At 37.7% G+C, this 26,951-nt stretch overlaps 1 protein-coding gene across 3 annotated transcripts in view; it reads left to right on the plus strand.

The window, feature by feature from the left end:
* hth (Meis homeobox homothorax) overlaps positions 1-23,639 on the plus strand; it is a 101,708-nt gene extending 78,069 nt beyond the window's left edge. For all 3 annotated transcript variants that reach the window (XM_015511417.2, XM_015511416.2, XM_015511419.2), the window contains 2 exons: positions 16,401-16,459; positions 20,498-23,639. In XM_015511417.2, the coding sequence (XP_015366903.2) occupies positions 16,401-16,459; positions 20,498-20,673 (235 nt within the window). In that variant the 3' untranslated portion in view covers positions 20,674-23,639. The remainder of the gene's footprint in view (positions 1-16,400; positions 16,460-20,497) is intronic.
* Positions 23,640-26,951: the final 3,312 nt, after the last annotated feature.

Below are 26,951 nucleotides of genomic sequence, written 5' to 3' on the forward strand. Positions count from 1 at the left end.
TTTTCCATCAGGGTGGGATAATATATAACTGCACACCTACGCATATTCTTGTCAAAGTTTTTTATTTTTTAATATTATAAGTTTACTATTCTGTTTGAGATAAAAATAAGGAAATGTCTAAACTGAAAAGTTGAAGGGAGTGTGGTGGTTGTTTCCCTGGGGCAAAATAACCGACAATTGTTTAGTATTGCGTCCTGTATAAAGGGAATCTGTTGCGCGTGTACGAGATATACATAAAACTCGTTTAGAAGGACCTCTCATTGGCTAATTGTTTTTAACGGTAATTACCCGGCGACGACAACGGCAGTATTAGCTTCCCACCCCATCTCTTTAAGAGAAAATGACCGCATTTCCAAGACATAATCGCAAGTGTATTCCTTCCGTCGGCCGATGTAAGGAAATGCAATTGAATTTCGCTTTTCCCGACGGATGTCTCCAATTAATGTTTCCGCATTTATAGGTTTCCCATTAGTATAATTAATACTATATATATAATGTGTACTTGCATAATACGTTTACAACATTTTTGTACTTTTTCAAATTAAAGAATGTCTAAAAACAATTAACATATTAATGATGGCATAGTCAAACTACTTAACTGATTTTTACGATCTGTAATGCCACTAATATCATATGCATTATAAAACGTTTGATTTTGTTTAATTGTTTAAAATATACAGTATAATGTTAATTTACAATTTCATACATACATATAAATTTATTAGTATATACGTAAATGTATTGCCAATTATGCGTTCGGTAATGTAAATAAAACTTTTGTTCCGATATCCCCTAATACTTTTGTCGGAGGGCTAGCTATTACAAACGTTAGAAATAAATCATTATTTGTAGGATTTGCTACAAACAAATAATACCGTCAAGAAACCCGGAGATTTGGCATGAAACAGGGAGCAAAAGGGAAACAATTTTGAATCGGATATAAGAGGCTACTTAGACCCGTAACAGGGGCAATGTTATTTTAGAAGGGACGATAGCATCGACCCTTTAGGTCATGTTCGAGGAAATGTATTTTTATTAAAACTATGATTATTTTATAAAATAAATGGAATCCGTCTCAAGTAGGTACAATAGGTACATATTTTGAAACTTATGGTATAATTTAACTCTAAACAATAAATGGGTTTGAAATTGTTTTATTTGAATAATATTTTTTTTTTAAATTACACAACTGCAAACTTATTACTAATAAGTTATTAATGATACATTTTAATGATTTTGTTGGAATTATAATGTTATACCCTTGGGGATTTTTAAAATATAACATCATAATTGATAAAGGTTTCAAAATATAGTTGATTTATATTTTTGTCTAAGGTCGTAAGTTGTAATTCGTATGTAATTGATAGTAAAGGAAAGGTTATTTTAGAGGGATTTACTGTTCTTAGTATTATATGAGAAAGTTTGTCTTGACAGAAACTCCACAATGGTAGCGGTAACATTTCGCTAGTCATGAGATGTATATATGTATATATATATATATATATATATATAGGACATAGTAGAAGCATTGCACACAACGACTCCCGGCGGAGTAATATTGGAGCCCTAATAGTCTTCCAAACACCTTTTTAATGAACTACCCCCCGGGTCCACCACCAGCCAACATTACTTCACCATATCATACTCCTTTCCTCTCCTCCTCGCTGTTTCTTACTTCTCTTTTCTCTGTGTCGGCCAAGATGATCCGTCTTGTCTCCCTTTTCTCTGGTTACAACCCTGTATTCAACGGGGATCTGTCTATTTCCTCTTTATTGCCTTTTTCCCCAACTCATCGTCGTCGCAATAAATAAGAATTCCGATTTTTTGCGCTGGGATTTTATTATTACCTTCACAGGCTTATTGGAATGTATTATCCTACTATATTATTTTTTATATTTATACTGTATATTTTGGTGGTTTGCCCTATTACACACTGTACTTTCGTCCATAACTAGATTTTACATTTGAATTATTGGATATTATTGTAAATTATAATGTTACTTTTAATAAAAGAGTATAAATAAAGTTTATTTATACCTCGTTTTAAACTATACCTTACTTAAATTTTGTATTTTAGCTTCACGACACTGAGGTATCAAAAACAATTATTAAATGTGAATTTAACAAACGACATTGATATTATGTATTAAAATTTCTACAAATAAAATTGGGTGTGTACTTAAAGGTATCGCTTATACAAAATAATTTTGTTTTTAAATTTATGTGTGATAATATTTTATTAGAAAACAGCTAATGTATGACGTTGTTGTATATACTTGTGTCTAAAAATAAAAATTGTGGAATTAATCAAACTCGCACGGTGACAAAATAAGAGTAGCAGTATAAAACTTACAATAGAATCTTGGGGATGATAGAATTGTACGAGAATTGGCTGTCTGTGCATACGGTGTGGAAAATGAAGAAATGTATAATAGAAGAGGGGGTAGAAACAGAGAGGGAATCGAGCAGTATAGACGGGAAAAGCGAAGAGAAGGGAGAAAGTATGCCGAGTATGGAAATGTAAGGGTATATATCATTCTGGTCTGACAGTGTAATTTCTCTTATCAGTCCGACATAGCGCAAATGTTACAAAACTACAGATGCTGCAGTTTTCTCTCGTTTTTCGCCCAACCATCATTCCCCTTCGTGCCTCGCAAACCGAGCATCCACCATTGCCGACCGGCTTTCATCAGAAACCGTGAATAAACGGAAGTGCTCCGTCGTACACAATTTCCCACCATCTCTCTATATAGAGAATCTACCGCTATTCTAATTTCATATTTCTATTAGCGCGAAGAAAAAAATAAGAAATACTAGGTAGAAATAATAAATAAAATATATTTTAACACCACGGAATTCATGCGTGTAGCATGATGTTATTGCTGTTATATTATAGTAACCGTCGGTGACGTATATAATGATTTATCGAAATCGCGTATTTTATAATTCGAATGTGATTTTAAAGCGTGTTGCGGAAGCGGCCAAAAATAATGAGAGAAAGCCGTGCCGGATCATTAGTCTCTTTGGTACAGTGCAGTTTTTGTATGAACGAAAGGGATGTACGAAGTTCCCCCTTTTGTCCCGTGTATTCCGGTCGGTCGTTGTGAGTTAGTGATAACAACGGCAGCAGTGATCGGACACAAGGGAGGCCGCCGTCCTTTCCGCTCTGTGACTGTATCTTTACAAACTTAATGGTCTGGATTAAATACGGCCAGAGTTCTGAAATATTTTTGCCCTGTATTTATTATATATATATATATATATTATAAATGTTTTCCCCTAACATGACCGATACACATTTCACGAACTCCTAGATATAATAATATTTATTTTTTCATTTATATGTTTTTGTTGTTTTTGAGAACAGTCAGTTATAACGGCGCCGAGTATATGAGCTGAAGAGGCGAACTGTTATTTTAAAAATCAAACATATAGAATAAAAATGTAAAAATATACGCGTAATCACAAACATTTTATGTATGTAGGACTCTATATTATGTACGTATGAATGCAGCTAAAGAACGATGATCATAATCGTGTCAATTGATGTAAACTATTTATATCCGTTTGTCACACTTGCGTGATACTCGCATAAAAAACGTCTACGAGGGGATTGTTCGTCTCAATCCGACGCCGCCGACCGCGACACAAACGCATATTACTCCGTAGGACAATAAGTACACCATCCGTATATATCTCTATATCTGTGTGTACTGTATTACTATAATCATAGTATTATGATGGACTATTGGTATAGTTTGTAATCCTGTATTATTATACGAATGTCCGACAATTATATACGAATTTGACGACGATAACTCACTTGTGTGTGTGCGACTAAACGTCGACGTCATGTTCTGTAGTATCGCTCAACTTGTTTTCTGTTAATTGAAAAGCAACAAATCGACGTCTTTTATAATTCGTTCTCGTTTTCCCCCTGATTCCGGACTAGCACACATTTTATCGGTGTATAAACCGTACAGTTTCAATATAAGAGATGTTTAAAATATTTTTACTCGCATATTATATTATACTTCCTTGCTGTCGCGTGAATGCTCTTTTCGTGGATACTAGTAAATATGTGCTGCGGAAAAGCTCACAGAGATTCCCTTTATTTATAGGCTTTTCGCACACGCACACGTGAGAACGCTCTTCGCTGTTACTTGTGTATGCGTGTGCGCGTGTGTGTGTGCTTGCCTCTTCGTCTTTGGAAGTCCTATCACACAGTTTTTCATCACGTCGTCCTTTGGGAACCTGCAACAGCATCAACCCCTTGTTATTTATGGATCTCGGGCGTTATTTTCACGCTCCAGCGGCCCGTTCCTCTTTTTCGTCGTTTTATTTATTTTTTTTTTTTTACGGCATAGGGAAAATAAATCCTACTCTATATTCTCTACATGTCAATAATAACTAAATTAAAAAAAAAGTAATAATAATAATAATAAAACAATTTTTTCTCCTATTATATAATGTCATATACCTATGATTTTTATATTATTATGTTTTAAATTAAATTTCGAAAATATACCTGACATTATGTGAACATTAAATATATTTTCACATGAATAATTGATAAAATAAAACTATAGTTGCCAGCACATATATTTATATATCATACTGATACAATATACCCGTGAACTATGGTTCAGTAAACAATGTATATAATATTATTTACGTACAGCCATAGTTTTATAACCACGACATATTTTTTTTCGGTTTTTAATCTAAAATTGGTATACGACAACTAATGAATGTGTGTGCCATTCTAATATGTATGTATATCGTTTTGAATGAAATTAGTATCGAAGAATACGCGGGGTGAGTCTTTTATTTTACCGTTGCATATAATATAATATACACACACACAGATAATATATGTATACATGACAAGAATTCCATTGGGATTGTAGCATTGTGTAACTCGGGTAATTGGTTACACTCGGTTGCCAGGATGGATATTATACATAGATGTGTATATTATTATAGATGTATTATACACACACACACAAGCACTCCAGACCTCCAAACATACACATATTATATACGTATACACGGCGCTCTCACATTAACGCGCTAAGCCCCTTCGGTTCATTATGCAAGATGCGCGAGTAATTTGATTTTGATATAAAACCGTAAGCGAGATAATTTAATATACACGCACGCGGGCCGGCCGTGTGGAGGTGTGGGAGGTGTATATCCCTTTTCTACTTATCCGCGCGGCAGAAACGAGTTTGTTGAAATTCGAGTACTTTTCAAATTCAAATCGCCTAATGCACTATATTGCGACGGACGTATGGCATGACGTACCGTATAATATAGCGCACACGCTATACTACTATGCACGGTAGTAATTGACGCGGAATTAATACTCACGGGCGTCGTAGTGATATTGCTGCGACATGACTAGGAGGTGTATGCATAACGTATATGACGACGACGTAGACGATGTACATCATAATAATATTATAATATAATTATAATAATATGCACGGTATAAAATATTATGACGTTATGTATATTAAATATAATAAAAAAAAAGTTTAACCACAACTATAACATAATAGGTAATAGGTATACATCATGTAATAGAATCTTAGGTGCAACGGAATAAAATGACATAATGTCAAGAATTCTATTCAATTGGTATCGTTTTGATGATTTTATTCAAACGCAGAAATTTAACGTTCGAATTTAAATCGCTATTATGATGTTCGAGCATTTATTTTAAATTGTAACTAAAACACCGAAAACACGAATATGTCAGTATGGTATGTTGAAGTGGTTCTTCGGAAATTCATATTATAATTATCACAATATGACATCGCGAGAAAACCAAACACCGACTCACCTCCTTGTGAAGTGTACGATATTCACGACGACGTGATCATCCGACTTGCAGCTACCGAAAACACGGTAAGGACGATCGGATCATACTTCGTATGCACCAAAACCAATAAAACAAAAAATTCAAGGTTAATAATACAGGTAGATATAAACTACAGGATCGCGTTAAGACCAACATAAATAATTCCTCGCCCCGTTCAGAGTCGTCAAACACATACGTCACGCGGGAATTGGAAATCATATTATATTACCTACCTATACGTTATTATTATTATTATCATCATTATGGTAGGTGAGATTCGACTCGAAGAATGTCCGGCTATACGAATAAAATATACGGGCGCGCGCATACACACGCAGACGTAACAAACACGCGCGCACAGACGAATCTCGTTTTGCGGTCGGTTTATGCGACTGCATCTATACACACATACACGTACGCCCGGCCGCTCACGTTTAATAATAATAATAATATAATAATATGTAAGTTTGTGCGTTCGTGTGTGTTTGTGTGTGCGCGCAAATCCTCTTAAACAATGCAAAACCGCTTTTGTGCGTGCCAACTATAATATTATTATAAGGGAGACGCACGGGCGAGTGTATTACGTTATTGCGGACACAGCGGGTCGCGCCGGCAATGGGACATGAACGATCGTTATCGTTTAATCGTCTGAAATATTCACTCCGTGGCCCCAAGGACAAATGCGGCGACGACGACGACGACGACTGCGACGACCGCGATGTCGACGTCGACGTGCCATTATACTATAGTACACACATTTAATATATATATATATATATATATATATATATTCGTGTGCGTGTGCGTGTGTATTTTATATATATGTATGGAGAGAGATACACACACATACAAATGGGCTCGGGCAACCAGCCCGACGTGTAAACCGGTTCACCGACGTCGAGTTATGGATGGATACGCGAGAGTATATTATTATTACAAGAGATAATAATATATTGTACGATGTAATATTATTATTTCCATGGTGCATACGATAGGTCGGTAAAAGAACGGCACTGCAGTTTTGAGATTGAGATGGATGCTTTATTTCGTGCATTTTTTTTTCCACCGCCGTATATTGGACGTCTTGGACACCGATCGACATTATATCATTCACAATCGTTCACGGACTAAATTACGGGACATCCGCGGCGGCGTGGGTACCTCAGCAGTCAGCTGCAGCGCCTAACCCGTTATGGGCGCATACGTGTATCGTGTGAAAACTTCGGGCGGATATCGCGACGATTATTTCATTATTATTATAATATAATATGCGTGCTTGCGAGCGATCGTTGCACAATGTATTTCCACTCGGCTCTTCGAATTATAATAATAATCAATCGATGCACTCTCATCCGGCACGCCGTCGCGCTGCAAAACCTAATAATTGCATTAACGGCGCACAATGGACCGGCATGACAACAACACTAAGAGCGTGGTGGGAGGCGCACACACGCGTGCGGGTGTATACAATGTACGCGTGGAAATGATGCAACTTGGGGCTAATTTCATCAATATTAGTGTGGAACACCGCGTCACCACCCCCGTCGCTTGGCCCGCTGCAGATTCCACTGTCGCGGGCTGGCGTCATCATCGCTATATGGAACGGCGTATACACTAAACTACATTATCGCTCTGTCCTCGTTTTCGTCCTCTCTCTCACTCAATCTCTCTCACTCTCTCTCTTTCTATCACTCTCCCGTCCTCTCCTGTCTCGTCGTCGTCATCGTATATAGTCGTAGTCATCATAGTCGTCGTCGTTGTCGTCGCCGCCATCGACCACATGGCCCATAATCCATAATGGACCGTTTCCATTAGCATACATTGTCACCTCTTGTCATCCGTCTGCGGCAACGGTAACGGCGTCGGCGGCGGTGCAGACACCACCACTCGTGTTATACGCCATTATCACCACCACTCGGAGAGAGCGTCCCATAAAAATAAAAATAATAATAATAATAAACCTTTTTTTTCAACCACCGCGACGTCATAACTATACCATTTATTTTTATGTTCTATATCTTCCTGCAGTATAATATATTATTTATATTCGATTTAAAATTCTCAAACTCGTTTCCTTTTTTTTTTTTTTTTAAATAAACCAGGAATCTTACGTACTTATGAAATAATACATACTATATATATATATATATATACCGGTTTTTACAAACTATTGATTTTATATATATATATATATATATATATATTATTGTTGGTATTTTTTTATTTTTTCATAATAAATATTTATTGTGGCCCTCCGTTGCGCCGTGTACGCATATAGGAACGCATTACAAGAAACGCGCCAGGCTTTGTGTGTATCGCTAAATCGAATACGCATTTTACAAAACCAATTGTTTTATTAATAATGTTTTTAATTAAAAAGACACGCGTTAATTATTATTCGCCCCTTGGTTGCCATACTGATAATAATAATATCGCCATTCGTCGTTAAACGCAACAAAAACAATCACCGCCGCGCGAACCCAAGGAAAAAGATTTGTTAACATAAAACGACGAAACGTTGTCTGTAAAGGGTTGAACAAAAAAGGGGTAATTTTCTATCATCTATTCAATTAACTCCATTGAATTTAAAAAACCGCGTACAATATTTCAATGTATACTTCGGTTTCCACACACAATAAACCGACGTTATTATTATACATTCACCTATTATATGTGTGTATGTGTGTGTGTTTAATCATTCAAACTTTGTTACCACGTAAAAAACTTACGCCGGCGGTATGCTATATAGAGTATAGTATACCTACCATATTTTTTATGTACTTATTCTCATAAATATAAGATAATATTACACTGCACGCGGTTCGAAAATGCAACAATGATTCGTTCTTGCTTTCAAATTTTCGTCTTCGAAATCGAATGAATTTACTATTCTTTTGAATAATTTCGACCATTAATCTCTTGGTGTGACATCGCTCGCGACACATTCAATATATGCATCATAGTGTACATAATATAATCACATACCTATCGTATACATATACCTACATTTTGCAGGTTTACGCATACCGATACGTATAATTTTGGACATCTATATCAATATGTTGTGTGATATTATGAGAATTGAAAACTGCGAGGGAATTTTCGTTCGACTTGCACATATATACTTTATATAATATATAATATTTTCCTTATAGCCTTGCAACTACTTCGTAACCTTAAATATATATATAGGCGTCTCCCTGTGTGTGCGGGTGGCTACGGTATATAATATTATTATATACGACCACTATGCGGAAGTAAAATATTCCGCCGCTGCAGCGTCGTCGTTTAATGACCATAGTTTCTATGCGAGTCGCGCGCGTGTGCTGTATGTGTGCGTAATATACCTACCCATATATAGTGCTGCAGCGCGTATAGTTTCGGGGCTTTGGCGTCGGCAAATAACTTTTCTCACTCGGAAAATAGATGGCCAGTCCTCCAACCGATTGTGCGTGTGTGGGTGGGGGAATGAGAGAAAACGGTAAATATATATATATATATATATATGAATGCAAGCACTCGCGCTGCACGTGGTATACAATAATGTGTGCTGCGCGTTTTTTCCTATTGCGTTCCCGGCGGGAATATTTATCTGTTACGGTCTCGAATTTAGATTGGTTTGTTTGCTGCAGTGCTCTCGGCGTATGGCTATCACGCCAAGGGTCAAAAATCGGGATTTGGCTCGCCCTTCCCCCCCCCCCTTACCCGCGCAGGGCCGAGCGTACATATAAACCGTTATACTATTTTTCCCGGCACGTTGCCTTTGCTACGTGTCCCGGCGTGTATATCACCTGATTATATAGGAGAGAGACGCGTTCTATTATTATTATTATTATTATTATTATTATTATATATATAAAGCTCGTGACCCCCCGTGAACGCGAGCGGTTTCCGATCAAAAAACTATCCTTCATAATTCTTAATATTCCACGCGGGACCGACGATTTACCGGAAGCGTCCGTCTTAATGTCGTATATATATATATAAGTAATAATATTATTAGGATATCTAAAATTGCGGGACGGTTGTTCGCCATTTCCGCCGCCGCCGCTGCAGATATAATTCGACCTGCGCACGCACACATTGTACAGTCATCATCCCCCGCGCAATATTCGACTAGAAATGGAAAATGTTACATTACATACTCATCGCGCGAATGTTTATACATAACATAATATGTTATTTTTGATATTATAATATTATATATTGCAGCTACCTATATAGCTATATATACTGTTTTTCATTAATGCATTACACTTAATCGATTATCGCGAGCGCGCGCGTTATACATTAATATAATATACAAATATACTATATATGCGCGTACAGTCGATGTGGGTGAGCGGTGTGTGTGTGTGTGTGTGTGTGTGTGTGCGTATAAATAAATGACAGTGATTAACGGAAAGTCGTGTTCTGTCACGGTGAACGAGTACGACGAGCGACGGCGGCGGCGGGATTAGGGTCGGCCGACCGTGAATGTTTCCCGGGCGCGCGCGCGCGTATATATATATAATATGTATGTACAGAAAGGGTTATCGGGTCCCGTGCAGCGATGTATTCCCTTTGCGTCGCACGCATGCACACACGCACGCCGCGCGTATTATACACACACACACTCGCACACTGCGCGCAATGTTTGTGCGCTCGAAACACAACAATGATCTTTGCTAATGATCACAAAACCGTGTGTTACTAGCCGACGAACGCCGCCGCCGTTGCACCGCGCGCGGAGCTGCATACACACATCATATAGCAAGGGTTGTGCGATGCTTGTATGTGTGTATATATATATATTCTTTCTCCCCCAGCAGTAGTGTATAGCACCAGATCACGCGGCCGCGGTCCCTAATTTTGTTCTGCGCGAAATTGCTTTCGGAAAACTCAAGAGGGTGTCCAGATGTAATTGTCGTAAATTAACTTTTTTCAAGATCCCCTTGTTCGCCACACCGCGGCCGTCCGCCGGCCAACCCTTGTATAATATAATACGCGCGCACCAGCCACTTGAAACACATGCGTCGTGCTCCCCGCGAACACACACGACTTTGGGATAAGTCCCTCAAGGGCATAGTCATCAGTAGTGGCCACAATATTAGAATAATTATAACATAAAAGGTTATTATTATGTGACTTTATATCGCATCACATTATGCGCGCGTAACAAGTAAAATTGCGCTACACTTATATTTTATATATTTACATATTGAAACGAATAAAGCGAATCAAAACGATTCTGCCGTTGCTGGGTTATTATACATATTGTATTATTATTATTTGGTGTAATTGGTGGTACAATCGTTTTTTTTATGCTGCTGCAGCGTCGCGGGTTGTCGGTGGTGAAATATGTGTTATTGTACTCGCGGTGCAACCACCGCTATACATATAACATATATATTATGCACGTTTATAATACCAGTTTGTTGTCGATATAAGAATAATAACAACAACAACGATAATAATAATAATAACAATAACAACATGACTTGACACGATTTCGGAATTTCTAATAAAAATAATCCAATATTGACGCTACCCCCTCCCCCCCCGCAGTGTGCATGGATATCATAAGAAACCAAGCACTGCAGCCATTCTCGCGACGGAGATTATAAATCGCGGAAAACCACCATACCCACTACATGCTGCTGCTGCACTGTTGCTGCAGCTGCAGACCCGAACGATATTAACCACATTTTTCATTCTTGTTGAACGGCGGCGATATTGTTCCTGCGAGGGGGGCGGGAGGGGCGAGTATAAAGAATATAAGCGCTATTTCGCCCTCCGCACACACACCAACCCACGCACACACACACACACACACACACACACACACATGTGTACAACGAAACTGAGTAAAACCGGGACGACACGAGGTATATATATATATATATATAATATGAGGTCGGAGGAGATATGGGAACATTCCTGGACACATTGCGGCCGAGATAGAATCTTTCTCTCTACAATAATATAACAACGGAACGGTGCGGGAAAAAGGGCCGCCGGTCGGAGGTGGCGGTGGACGGCGGTCAAGCTTTTGTGTGTGATGGGTTCGCATAAAAGGCTCACCGAGGGCGTGGGGACCGATTCACCGCGCCGCGCCGCACCACCCGCACGCCGCCGAAAAGACCATTCTTGGTTGTTTGAATGGCCGTAAAATTTGTCCACCCGGATAAACGAGGGCCGGCAGTGTGTGTGTGATGATCGTCGGGGGGGGGGGGGTCGGAGGGTGAATGGTATATATGGTCGTTTTGGACGGCGGCGGTATATAGCCAAAGAGGGTGGTGGCGGTGGTAGATGTCGTTTTCCATATCTGGCCGGTCGGAGTCGAGTTGAGACCCGGAGATTACCCTCTTGTTTATGGCTGGATTTATTTTCCAATTTCTGTCTAAGATATACCGAGGCCTAAACGCTAATCTCGTATATATATATAATACCGACAATGCGTTCGAGACGCGCCCGCGGTCGGTCGTGCGGTGCAGTGTGCGTGCGGGCGCGATAGTAATATATATATATATATATGCGTGCGACGAACGATCTCGCGTACACATATTATAATATATCTCGCGTGAAAGGTACACGTCATTACAATAATAGTAATAATAATATCTAATATTATATATGTTTCACACATTCTCGATTTCCGACAACCACCCATCTGTAATAATAATAATAGTAATACGACATTAGTCAAATATATACACGTCATCACGATATACCATCAACGCGGTCGTGCCAGTTATCAACGCATGTATAATAATTATACACGTACACACACACACACACACACACACACACACACACACATATATATATATATATATATATATATATATATATATATATATATATATATATATATATATATGTATAAATATAAATGCAATGTTATCATGTATACAATATTATATATATATATATATATACACATACGTTTAAGTATACGACTTGTGTATAGTGTGTATATATGTGTGCACGCGCGTTGTCAAGTATTCAATTTCGTGTAATAATGAACAGCTAATAAGCTTTAGTGGGTATATGTGTGTTATTAGACTCGTGCATAGTATTATAGGACCAAACGTTTATATTAAACTGCAAAAAGAAAAAAAATCAACGTTGGTTTTCAAATTGTTAAACGTTATAATTTCGGGAATACGACAACCAATTAAAATGCGCGTACCCGCGGCGGAATTTATATATAATATATATACGATTTACAAAATATAAGCATGCGTGTGGCACTAATGAGGAGGTACTGCAAGTCTGCAACAATGTTGTACCTCATACATAATTGTATATTATATATATATTTGTATATTAGGTACTCACGAATAAAATAAACGTTGTGAGCGAGAGAGACTATAGGATGATGAAAATTATTATGGTCGTATCAAAAAAAATAAAAATATTCCTACCCGTACGTGTATATAATATAGTAGATAGTATAGAAGTTACTGTGAGAATCATTAATCAAATATATGACCCGCTGTTGTCGTTAGTATATTACAATACCTATAATACCAGTATATACACGTCGAGTTGGCCATATTACAGAAATCGCGTGTGGCACGAAATCAATTTTTCCTTCTTGTATAATACACACACACACACCCATCACCCATACACTCACTTTTTCAAATGAACTATTGATTACGTGAGAAAATGGGCATAAAAAACTATTCCCATATTGTCTATTCTAGTTATTTATTATTTACCTACCTACAAGTATGTATTGTCACGTAAAACATATGTTCCTCTATTAAATATATATATTTAAGCATGTGGTGTTAAAAAAGATGTGTGTTTGTGTGTGTGTTATATATCTATACGGTTGCAATAGTATATTATTATCATTATTATAAATACAGTTTACTATTGCTATTAATTTACTATTTACTATATAATTATTGTTGTTTTTTTTCACACATGAACACCACTATAATTATATCGTGAATTGTGTTTTTAACCATCGACAACCGCTTATAAACTCGAGATGTTAATAATTATTTATCCACATAAAAAAATAAGTATAAATTATTATTATTATTTTAAACACACACACATATTATATATATATATATATATATATATATATATATATATATATATAATATAAATAGTGAAAATTAATTCATCAGTTCGTTGTTCATGTTACTTGACTAATGTAATTAAAATGTAAATATTGTAATTTAAAAACAGCGATTAGGACAGCGCTTATGTCGATTCCTCAATGACAATGATCATTAATAATTGTAGGTACTGTAATCGCCCGAGTCACGCTTTAAATAACTTATTTATTCAAAAAAAAAAAAGACAAGCATCTATGTATATATAGGGTGTAAAATCGCATAGAATTAATTCTCCATAGCGTCTCTGAAAATACTCTTTTGAATGTTATACTATAATTTGATTTGTTTATTCACTAATGCTATAATATTATGTATACCTTTAATACAAAATCGTAAAATTCATATAATACCCCGACATAATATACACAGCAATTTATGGACATTCTAAATGAATGATAATCATGTAGGTATAGTCAAAATTATGCCAGCAATAGAGTTGATGATTTATTAGGTAATTGTTGTGTATATTTGTAGAAGCATATTATAAAAAAAAACCATCGCAATGGCGTTTCGTTCGCGTTCGGAATGAGGAGTTGCGCTTTTCGCGAGGAACAGGCTTGCACTTCCGAGATTATTATTATTACTATTATTTTTTTTTTTTTTAATCTGATAAGAGAACCAAATAAGAGGGAGGGGAGACTATTGATTTTGCAATTAATGCAAAACGCGTGATAATGGAGTTGGACGAATACTTTTGCCCCGCTAATGACAAATTTTTTTTTCAACACCCTTAATGCGTGGGTATATCATGTATATAAGGCGGCGTACATTATGAGACAGGAGAGCGAATATAGCTGGGGCTCCTGCAGTCGTCGCGGGTGAGGATTAAAAAGACATCGACTTGTCCGACGAATTAACACGATAAAAGAACGATCGGATTTCTCTGCTCGCGCTAAATTTATTTATATATATATATATACACACCCAACACCGGTATTATAGAATTCGCGTTCCGGAGATTTATGTCGATTTACGTTTTCCTGCTTAAGCTCGATCGCTGAATATAACGACGAACTGCTGCAGATGAGCGTCGCAAGACTTCTTCTCCTCCACAGTCGCCCACGCCAATTGTTTTAATATAATAAAACTCTATTATATATGCATAAACGCCTTTTTAACCGGAGTGCAGCAGAAGTGCCGATCGCTCGAGAGTTATAATCTGTTGCAGCTAGGTTATGTTGCGCGCTGCAGTGACGGAGCCCTCGAATATGATTCTCTCTTTCGTTATTATATATATATATATTTAATGTACATACATATATATGTATGTACCTACATTAAATATACGCGAATCGAAATATTAAAGAAATAAAAAGGGCCGGAAAATTAGGCGTCAAGCGAACAGCTGTTACAGGCGCGTTGATGGGGGTCGGGTCATATGTCAGGTCGGGGTTGTTAGGTCAGAACTATCGAGTTATGTGCACCGGGTGTTTGTAACGACTTCTCCTACTGGTGCACCCCCCCCCCCCCATCCCTCTCTTCCACCCACAAACGCTATTTACAACGTCTCTAATCGGCAAAAATACATTTAAACGCATATTATATTTCGACCCTTATTTTCGGGTTTTCTTCCGCGCGCGCAGGCGACTGCTTAGCGCGTAGTGTAGGTATATTATGCGTCGCAGCACACACATGCAGACCCGCGCTTTCTATAAATTTAATAACACTGTGCAGAGTATTAAACGAAAACCGATTCATCGGTACAAAATGTAATACGCGTACGCACAATCGTGTATTAATGTATTATTATATATATTATACATATATATATATATATATATATATATATATTATTATGCATATTATATGTGTGTGCGCGTAATTTGAGACAAACGACAATGACGAGTTATCGACCGAACTACGCGCGTATATAGACATTATTATTTTTATAATATAATGTGTATTGAATTACGTCTGCTTCGCGGTGTGTGTTTTCGGATGGCGGTAATCGATATTGAAAGACTAAAAAAGATTTTCGTAAACTATATAATATATATATATATGTTATATAATATACGGTGTATAATCTATTAACGATTAAAACCGTATTGATATCAATGAGACGTAATTTGAAATTTTTTGTGCTTTGAAAACCATAATATTATACTGATTAACGCAGCTCGATACCGGTGTGATTAGGAATAAGGAATTTGGATTTTTTTTTTTTGGGGGGGGGGATATTAGATGTTCTTATCAAAATCTATAAACCTCTTATACCCCACCCCACCAAATATAAAAATGTTAGCAGTGAAATAAAAGTTTTGAGCGGGAATCTATCCCGCTCATCCCCCCTTAATTATGCCCCTGCTCGATGCTGCAGTGATATTCTAATCCCATTCAATATATATCCACCATTAAATTATTTACATATTATATACCTAACGAGCTTGTTTTTTTGTTTGTTTTTGCAGGTTTATAAACGCTCGACGGAGAATAGTGCAACCTATGATCGATCAATCTAACCGAGCCGGTAAGTGTTCAAAACAATAATGTAATTTAATATTATATTATACTCTTATGTAGATATACGATGGCTATTGTACCTATATGTATATTTATATTATTATTTCATTCTCTAAATCATTTATTGTAAATAATATAGTCGAGTCGCTGTAACTCGAAGTTGAACTCGCTTTGAGATACGTATTATTCGAGATATCTAATTAATCAATAAGTGAAGAATTTTCTAGGGGGAAAAAAAATCGAGTTGTCAAGTTTTTTGAGTTATCGCGACTTGACTGTGTTATTATCATCATGGTGTATCATTTTATAACAATGTCGTTTGCGGCGGCGCTAAAACGTCGTAATTGTTATACCGCAAAAGTTTTTGTTTCGGATTCTTTTTTTTCTGTTTCCCCCGTCGCGATATAGTCGTCGTTGTTCACAAGATACGCGGTAAATCGTTTGAATCAGGTGGCAGTGAAACTGTGTATATGCGTGTGTGTGTGTGTGTGTGTGTGTGTGTGTGTGTGTGTGTGTGTGTGTGTGTGTGTATGTATATTATATATACCTATGTAGAAGAACCGTCGTCGTCGTAAAGCAGAACGACTATTCGCGGGGGGTCGTAAACGCGCGGCGGTGGCGGCAAATTGTAATGTTTTCCGCGATGCACCTCAGGTCCAATTACGCGAATTTTCCAGCCCAGGTTTTTTCCCTCTCACTCTCTCGTGCGCATTTTCTTCGCCCCCCTCCCCTCGCGCAGCCTTGTACCGCCGTTTTCCGCAAGGTTTTACGGCTATTCCGAGACGGTGGCACACAACTTTTGACTGGCAATTTCGAGGGGTTTTATGGCGCGATAAACTTGTTACGACATGCTTGATTTTCGTGCACCCTCTCCCGCTCACCGACCCGGTTACCGTTTTATTCCCGTTTAATGGAAATTTTATTTTTACTGCAAGTCATCTAGACCCTTTTTTTTGATGATTGTCGTCTCCTCTCACCACGGCGCGCACGATCGTTTTAATTTTATTAGCAGCAAATTGCCTTTATACGACACTTTTGTTTTTATTTGCCCCTGTATAGCTGCACTCGGCGGTCTCTCAGTTCCCGTGCAGTGCGTATGTATATACGTAAATGTGCATCGTGCAACCACCGAGAAACAGTTATACGGTCAAACAGACTATAAACCGACCACTCGTGCGTCCGTTATTATGCTATACCACTTTATGTTATATCTGTTTTAATCCCGAATCATTGACGTTAGACCGTGGCCGAGAAAAGGGTCGCACTGTGACATATATAGGTATTTTAACTATTATAAATATAGACTTATGTAGCGCGCTTTTACATTTATATAATATCATGTATGGATAGTTAAGTCGCATTATATATAATATATTGTATGATGATATACGCGTCGTCCCGTATGCGTGTTTTCTTTTTTTTTTTACTCTTCGGGCCTATATGGACGGATTTCGAAAGTCACTCGACGTGTGTGCGGAATAAGAATGAAATAAAAAGACCTAGTATAGCTCTTTACACGGATATAATATAATGCGTAATAACTTGTAAACTCAAGCGTTACGTCGAAGTCGATCATAGTATAAAAATTCTAATATACTCTGACCCCTTAGCCATGCTCAGTATAAAAGGGCCTCGATTCTATATTTCCGGTAGTATTCGAAAAAGAAATCTCCCGAAAGCTTTAACAAGACAAGTTTCGTTGGTCCGACCTCCCGTCCAAGTTTTTCCACCCCTCATGTATATATATATATTATATATATATTACGACCGACATTATTTTATACGTTTTACGAAGAAAAGAAATAAATGCGTACCGGATATAAAAACCACCAAACAGTGCTGTTCCGCCTCATCAACCCTGCTAGCGTATATATATAGCCGTTCACTCCCGACACGATAACATTTCCTCGGACGTTTTGAAAATGCTTCGACCCCTTTTATTTCGGTACATAGCTCACAAACTCTTTTCGCGTAATTTGGACGCATCATCATCGTCATCATATATTTGAAACATTTTTTGTCGCGCCACATCTCGTGAAAAAAAAATGTTCTCGAAACTTTTCGAAAGCCTTAACCAAGTACCAAACGTACGCATCATTTGGCATATAATAATTTTACGATATATACGATCTAATATATAATACGAAAGTGAATATAATCTGAGTGCAACCGTGGGTGGAGGCTAGTGGTGCCGGTAATCGGAGTAGTTGTATATAATATACGGTTAAAGCATAGAAGTCGAAAAGAATATTGTAGGCACAACGATATCTATAATAGGGATGGCGAGGATTGAGGGACAATAATGCTGTGCAGCTACTACAGCGCGAGCGTGCAAGTACATCTTAGATATATAACTGCAGTGTGGGGTGGTGTTAAGAGTAATCTCTGTTAATATCCATTACCGTGTTTGCACACGGGGTGCTTCGTGAAAACGAGGGAGAAACTTTTACTCGCTGGTTTATAACCGCGACGACTATTTAGAACCGTTAGATTTTGCTGGCGATGATATTTTTGCGTCATCAGGACCCACCGCCGTAGCCCTATATACACGAGGCCATCCCGGAGGAAAATGTCATTATTATAAAGCTGACTTTTATACTGATTATAACGTCACAATATCATCTCCGTTATTATTATTATTATTATTATTATCATCATAATTATTATACGACGATGGCGATGCACCGACGCTGATTTCGTGCTCAGTCGTGGTCCGTATAGCGGGCCAATTAAATTGCAATTCAAAAAAATCAGTCGCCGGGGGATTACACGGCTTTCCACTTTTCCGCCGTCGAAGTCCTAATCATTTCTATTCCCAAGAGCATTTCGCGCCCCGTCACTCGGCGGTGGCGTCGGCGGCGATGCTCTCGTGTGTGAAACGTTGTGTGTTGTTGTGTACATGTCGCTTTCTGGTTTTTGTTTTGATATATATATATATATATATATATATGACTGTATGCAGTACTATGTGTATAAATGTATAGAACGTCTTGTGCAATATATATTATATAATACATTATTGTTATTATTTTTATTATTATATAGTGGACAAAACGGAGGGCAGACGACACAAAAGCTTTTAGTGTCTCGCAACGCCGTTTTTTTATTATTAATAATATATTCCCATTCTGTTGTTTTTCGTTTCATTTGAGGCTGTTAACATGACGTCGTGTATCGTTCGCTTCGCTTTTAAGCGTATAATATTATATATCTGCCTTTTAAATTGACGTTTTTAACAACGACTGCAAAGAACTGCAGCTGCTGTTGCAGCAGTAGTCATCGTTGCGCATATTATAGTATATGATATAAAATAACCTACGCGTATTTGTGCATTATTATTATGCAGTTATTCTATACTACTGCAATAGCGATTTACACGGGAATTTCTCCGGCGAGGTGAACAATCGCGTTCACACATGTTGTTACACATATATATGTATATAGCATATGAACATACGTGGGAATTGGGAAGCACAGTAATGGTGGTGGTGGCGGCGGTGGCGTGGACAAGGAATATATATATATATATATATATTATTATAGGTACATATATGTAGGGACAACAATATATCTTGTCGCTAGAGGTGGTCCCTTCTCGTGTTTGGGGACAAGAAAAATGGACCTCGACCCCGAAGGGTCTGTGCGACTGCAATCCGTCAATCCCCGGCAGTATCTGATAAGGAAAAAAAAAGTGCTCGCTCTGGGATGGACCGAGTTTCACCTCTCCGCAGGCTGCGTAGTATAGTAATAGTTGTAATAGTAATGGTATATATAGTGTAGAGTAGTGTTTCCTTTAAGCGGCTATAAATTACTATTTCGTCCTTATTCCAAAGTCGTTTTTGGGTGAAGCGATCGCTGTGGCGGTTTCTTTGTCATATCCTCACCACCGCACTGTACCTATTCACGTTATACTTTATATAAAAACATCATATTAAAACGCCATCGGAATCTAAAAATCGCGACGATCGTGACTTATTTGTATATATATATATATATTATAATATCTGCATCGTTGTTGTCATTATTTTTTTTATTTTTGTTTCAGTATTCTCACCGCACGCTGGCCCCAGCGGAGCGTACAGCCCCGAGGCAGCCGGTCTCGGATACATGATGGACGGACAGTCTCAGATGCTCGCAGCGGCAGGTCACAGACCCCCGGGCGACCCGGCCTATCACAACGAATATCATCATTACCCGGCCCAATACTACGGCCATTTGTAGTACCGTAAATTACAATCTGAATTCTAGTACTCGTGTTTCATTACAATGATTGATAACAATCTGGTTGACTGATGTATATTTTTTTCACTGGTCGCTATTATTATTTTATTTTATTTATTATTATTATTATTATTATTATTACTATTTTTTTTTTAATTTTGATTTTTTTTTTTTTAATTATGTATAAAATAAGACTATACGGATTGTTTTTTTCCTTTTTAAATTCGCCGCCGGTGTCGCAATTAAAACATTACTGTCAATAATTTATTATTTACAAACGAAAACGTTCGATTTAAACAAAATAATAATATTATCTCGCGATCGATCCATTTCACGTTATGTATTATAATAGTGCATGACAATACGATGTTGTAATATGCGTACACGCGTAATATTTTATTGATTACGATGTAATGCGGTTATTGTCTAGCTGTAATTAAGACCTATTTTTATTTTTATTTTTTAATGTTTAGTCGACGTAAACACGTTAGCCGTGTATTATAGTAGTACGTAAGTATATTACATGTATAACAATGTAATGATGTGTGTCCGCGCGGGACAATGTTAAATGTACGCGCGTATTGTGTATATATATATATATATATATATATACAATGGCTATCTAATATATTATTTTGATGATGGTATGCAGCACATTGATGTGTATGTATTATATGCGAGTTCTTGATGTACGCATATTAGGTACCCGTCAACTCGAAAAACGATATTATTGTAAACGGCATTTTCAATCTTACACAATATTATTATTATTATAAATCACGAGATAAAATTCGGGCGTAGTAGCGTCGTTTCGAATTGTAATCAGCTGAACCTTACGTACATTACAAAAAAAAATGTACAGAGCACACTCTTTAAATAGCCATAACGAGCTATATTATATGATTACACCTACAACAATACCTGTATGATATCATAAATATGTATATAGTTGCAGTATTGCCTATATATTATTATATTGTCGACTTTCTTTGTTTCATATTATTCGTTTCTCGACGGCTGTTATAGGTACTGACGGCATTTGACCTTTTTCGATTTTTATGACTTTGTCTTCGGCTAGGCCAATGCTGCCTCGATCTGCGGCATTCGCGCGGAACTTTGTCGGGGTACGCAGTAATTTTGTTTAGCTGTTAACCATTTTGGCCATGTTTTTACTTTACTATACGTAAAACGTAATAAGAAAATAATTTATATAATATGTCGACATTTTGAAACCCGAACTTGCCGTCGTCAAAAAATGACAAAATGACACATGTTGAGTATATATTGTACATTCTCGGATCTTTTTTTTTTTCAAAAAAAAAAAAAAAGAAATATATATAATATTATATTTCGCGTACTTTATAACTACTAGTCATGTTTTATATTTTATATATTACCATATAAATATTAAAATGATAATTACGATTATTCTTATAATAGCCTCGTAACAATATCTATATTGACTTGTATAATAACTACAAGAATCCGGGAGAAAACTTATTTATTACCTATATAATATATATATATATAGTGTATGATTTCGCGATTATTTCGATATCAATCTGTACAATGTCTAGAAAAAGTTGAAATTTATTTCGTTTGTTATTGTTTACACAATTTTTTTTTAGTTACCAAAAATTTCAATGGTGATTTATATTTCGAAACATTGTGTCTCGCGGACAAATAACTTAAAAATAACCATAACGTTCCGGCCGGTAAACGGAAATTGACGGGTTTTCATTTTGATTTGAAAATAAAAAAAAATATATATATATACAAAGAAACGCTGCAGTGTATAATATATATTATGTATACAAAATAATAGGTTGTTGTTTTGTTTTCACATATGAAATATTATTATTGTTATTCGTTATTTTCTATAATATTACGTCCCCATCTCGATTCACGATCACATTTCACCTACCTATTTTTTTTTTACTTTTAATACTTTTTATTATTATCGCGATAATGTTTTATTGTTATATTTACGTAGTGTAATAGGTAATTTTTTTTATTATGTTTTTGAAAATCAACATCGCAACAATAACGCGGTCTATACGCACATCGACGATGTTGTCTAGATTACAATTTTTTTTTGTTCTCTTTTTATATACATATATATGTATATACATATATATAATTTACATATTTATAATATATATATATATATATTATAAATACGTGCTAGACATTGCTTTTTTTTGTGCCAGTAATACACTTGATGTTTTTATCTATATGAGAATAATATTATTACATATAATACCTATAAAAAATGTAAATATTGTAATAAAAAGTCTTTTACTATAATTTTAGCTATACATATAATAATAACAATGATAAAAAACATTTATGTACATATTACAATGATTTACTTGTATCTATTATACAGTAGGTATATATATAGACATCAACTGATATACAAATATATACATACATATATATATATATACATATATGCGTATGTGTTTGTATACTTCACATATAGGAGGTTTATGTGTGTGACTATGTATATGCATGTTGTATAATGTGTTCTTTTTTTTTTGTATGTTCTATACATAATATATATAGTTGGTTAAGTCGATTTACATGTTTGATGGAAGAAAAATGCGCGCAGCAAGCAACTTGTACATATAGATCCTAACGTTTATAGTTGTGTATAATTTTTACAATGTGATATAATATATGATAATGATAATTAATAATAATTAATAATATTAATAATGATGATTATAATATATTATAATGTATAATCACATAATAAGCATAATAATTAATGATTAATAATAAAATAATAATAATAATTATAATATATATTAATTATAATAATAATTACGAGAAAAATGTTTAGTATTTTCTTTCTTATATATATATTATTACATATTATTATAATTTAGGTGTATCTTATAAGGAAAGTGTACAAAATCGCTATATATATACATATGCAAATAAAATATGTTTTATGCAATTGGATTTATTACATTTTTATCATAAATATAATAATATGATGATGCCCGACGAAAACGACCAGTCCTATCTTATCGCTGCTGCTGCTGCTGCGTGCTCACACATATGGGTATGTATAATATATAGGTAGACTTGCGACATGTATCTGCAGGTATCATACTCATACACCTGCAGCACACGCGCACGTCCGTGTGCATCGTAGGTATGTTATGCGACGAATCGTAACCTAACACAACGGACGATGAGAGATCGCACGTACATAATATGTACATCAGCCATCATCACGCGCGCGGCGTGCAGCGGTGTCGTTCGCGACTGTGCGGGACGCGCGGTGACACTTAACACGAACACGTCGTAGTCGCCGTCCGCCCGGACCACATATCACACGTCGGCGTGGCCGAGCGCGATAGAAATTTGACGTTGTAATCCTCGGGAACCGGTTACGCGCGCGCGCACGAAAACCGCGTCCGCTTATTTTCATTATATATATATACCATTGTTGTGTATATATGATGGTTAAAATAATATTATGATATCGTTTAATGAGGTATCGCGCCGTGGCCGCGGCCGACGTGCGTACGTGGAAAAAAAATCGTCTCTGGGTTATTTCTATAGAATATAATAAAGGAGATGGAAATAAAATCGGTGAAAATCCGTCTTCGGGCGCTCGCGACCTCTCCTCGCTCCTGCGGCGACCTCTCCGCCGCCGCGCCGTCGCGATGTACACGACGACGTTTAGGGGCGGTATAGCCGCCGTCGCCGCACAAAGCGAAAACGTGAGCGCGCGCGCACTGCACGCTCAGTCGGTCGTCCGCGTGCGTGTGTGCGTGCGCGTTGGCGGCGTGACGGAGTGGAATCGACGTGTACGACGGCGGCGGCGGCGGTCGTCTCTGCCGCCGCCGCGCGCGCGTATCCATGGCGACGCGGCCGAGCGGCACGGGGCGTGTACCGGTGTCGTGGACGTTGACAAATGATGGACGTCCTGAGCCGGAGCCGTCGTCCGCCCGCCACCGCCGCCTCGCCCGCGCGCGCCGCGTCCTGGCGCCGTGAAATCCCGACTCTGCCCCGCTCCGCCGTCATCATCGTCCGTGCTCGAGCGCACGGGCGCGCGCGCGCGCACACACACACAAACACTTGTGCACACATACATAATATATACACTTCTCTACGCCGCCGCTGTTACCATTCATCCACCACCCGTTTACGTGTGTGTGTATAGTTCTCATAAAATGGCAACACACACACATACATAGACTAAAAGTGGTAAAATAAAAGTTCGCGTACTTCGTTTGTAAGCGTGTGTGTGGGTGTTGGTTTGTATGAGTGCGGCCGCGATTCGTGAGCATACGATATATATATATATATATATAGATATATACATGCTCACTGCCGAAAACTACGGTCGTCCCCCCCTTCTCCCCCGCAACCCCCTCGCTACGCGTTGTATATATATACGCGTGGCCCCCAAAACTCTCATTTGTCTTGCAGCTTGCCCTCCGCGCGCGGCGCACAAAGAATTTTCGCATCGCCTCAGCGTCGGCGGCGGTGCACTCTTTTCCCCGCCGGGTCGGGATCTGTATAATATATATATATGTGTGTGTATCCGTGTACCCCGTCGGCGGGCGGGCGTTAGAGCAGTAAGGGGGCAGGGGGGGGGGGCTACATTGGAACTTGCGCGCGCACCGTATACATGACGTATGTATAGTCTCCGCTCAACTCGCTCTTGTTGTATATACATATGTGTGTGTGTGTGTACATGCCAAGGCAAAAGTTAATGGAGAAAAATGTATTACACTGTGTAAAGTATATATATATACATTCTCGCAGCTCGGTTTGTAATATCGCGTACAGAGGTCGTCGGGTTAGGTTAGGTTATATGACGTAGTATATACACTAGCCGCTCGCGACTCGACGAGATGAGAAAATATTATTATTACTGTACAAAATATACGCCAAGGTGGGGCAAAAAAAATAAACGTTATCAGTGCTAGAGACTCGTAGATCGATGAGAATAGTGCGCGGAAGAGGGTGAGCTATAGAGAGTGATGGACGATATTTTATACTCAAGATATGGGTAGGTACTGTTGAGCAGAGAGGGCGGCGGCAAATAGTATACGCACCGCGTACATATATATTATTATATCGTATGATGACGATGATGATAATAATAACAATAATGTATAGAATATTATATGGGAAAAACCGAGCGGCCGGCGCGACGGTATACATATATATATATATATATATATATATAGGCCACATAGGCCACGGCTGAGGGTTGGTGGCCGCGTAGGGTAGGCGGCTGCGGCAGTGGGACGAACCGCGGCGGGCGCTCGGCGGCGGCGGCGGCGACACGTCGATAAATGGTGCACCGCCGCATTCACACGTATATTATTATGAAAAAAAAATATATATGTATATATATTAGAGACACGCGCCAAACCGTTTTAACGGACGTCGTCCGCACATATTACATCATATAATATGATATTATTGTACACGCATATAATAATAATAATATATTACATGCGCGCGGCATCACAATAACAATATTCGCAATATCACGCTGCAGTTAGGTACGCGCGTGCAGTCAGTATGGGTGCTGCGCGCCGTGCGGACAAGGATTATGACGGGGCGGCGGCGCCGCTCGTTCGGGGGTCTATAATTGTTATTATTATTATTCGCGATTTCAGATAATATCAAAATGTAATATTATAATAATGATGACGCGACCGCCGCCGTCATCACGTCAACCGACGACCGACCTGCACTAATAACAATAATGACAACAACAATAATAATAATCGATAAAATTATTATCGTTGTTATACTTTAATATGCTATAGGCGAGACGCGACTCTGAGCCGCCGACGATGACACGTTGTCCGCCTGCTGGTGCCGGTGCTGCTCTAACCCCCACGGCGCGACGTCGGCGCCCCGGACAGGTGTTCTCCCTCTACCTTTATCATTATTATCGTATGTGCTGCGCGTGGTTTTCTCCCCCGTCGTTCGTCACCGTTTCTTTTTTTTTTTTTTTTATTAATATCGAAATATACGACGTGCACAACACGTGCATAATATATAATATTTTATAATATGCACACCATATGTGTATTTATACTATCGGCGTCTATATACGTGGATAGGTGGTATACATATTTTATCAGGCAGACACGCGCGCTTATAAATATTGTTACGGCGTGATGCGTGCGTATTACGTGTATATTATGTCGTATGTGTGTAACCGACGTGTAAGAATCGATGTTTTCCGAGAGGGTTTTATTTTCTTCACACAACATATACCCATATGCCTT

This window comes from Diuraphis noxia, unplaced genomic scaffold, assembly GCF_037042655.1.
Source record: "Diuraphis noxia isolate RWA-SAM2 unplaced genomic scaffold, SU_Dnox_SAM2 contig0001, whole genome shotgun sequence".
NCBI lineage: Eukaryota > Metazoa > Arthropoda > Insecta > Hemiptera > Aphididae > Diuraphis > Diuraphis noxia.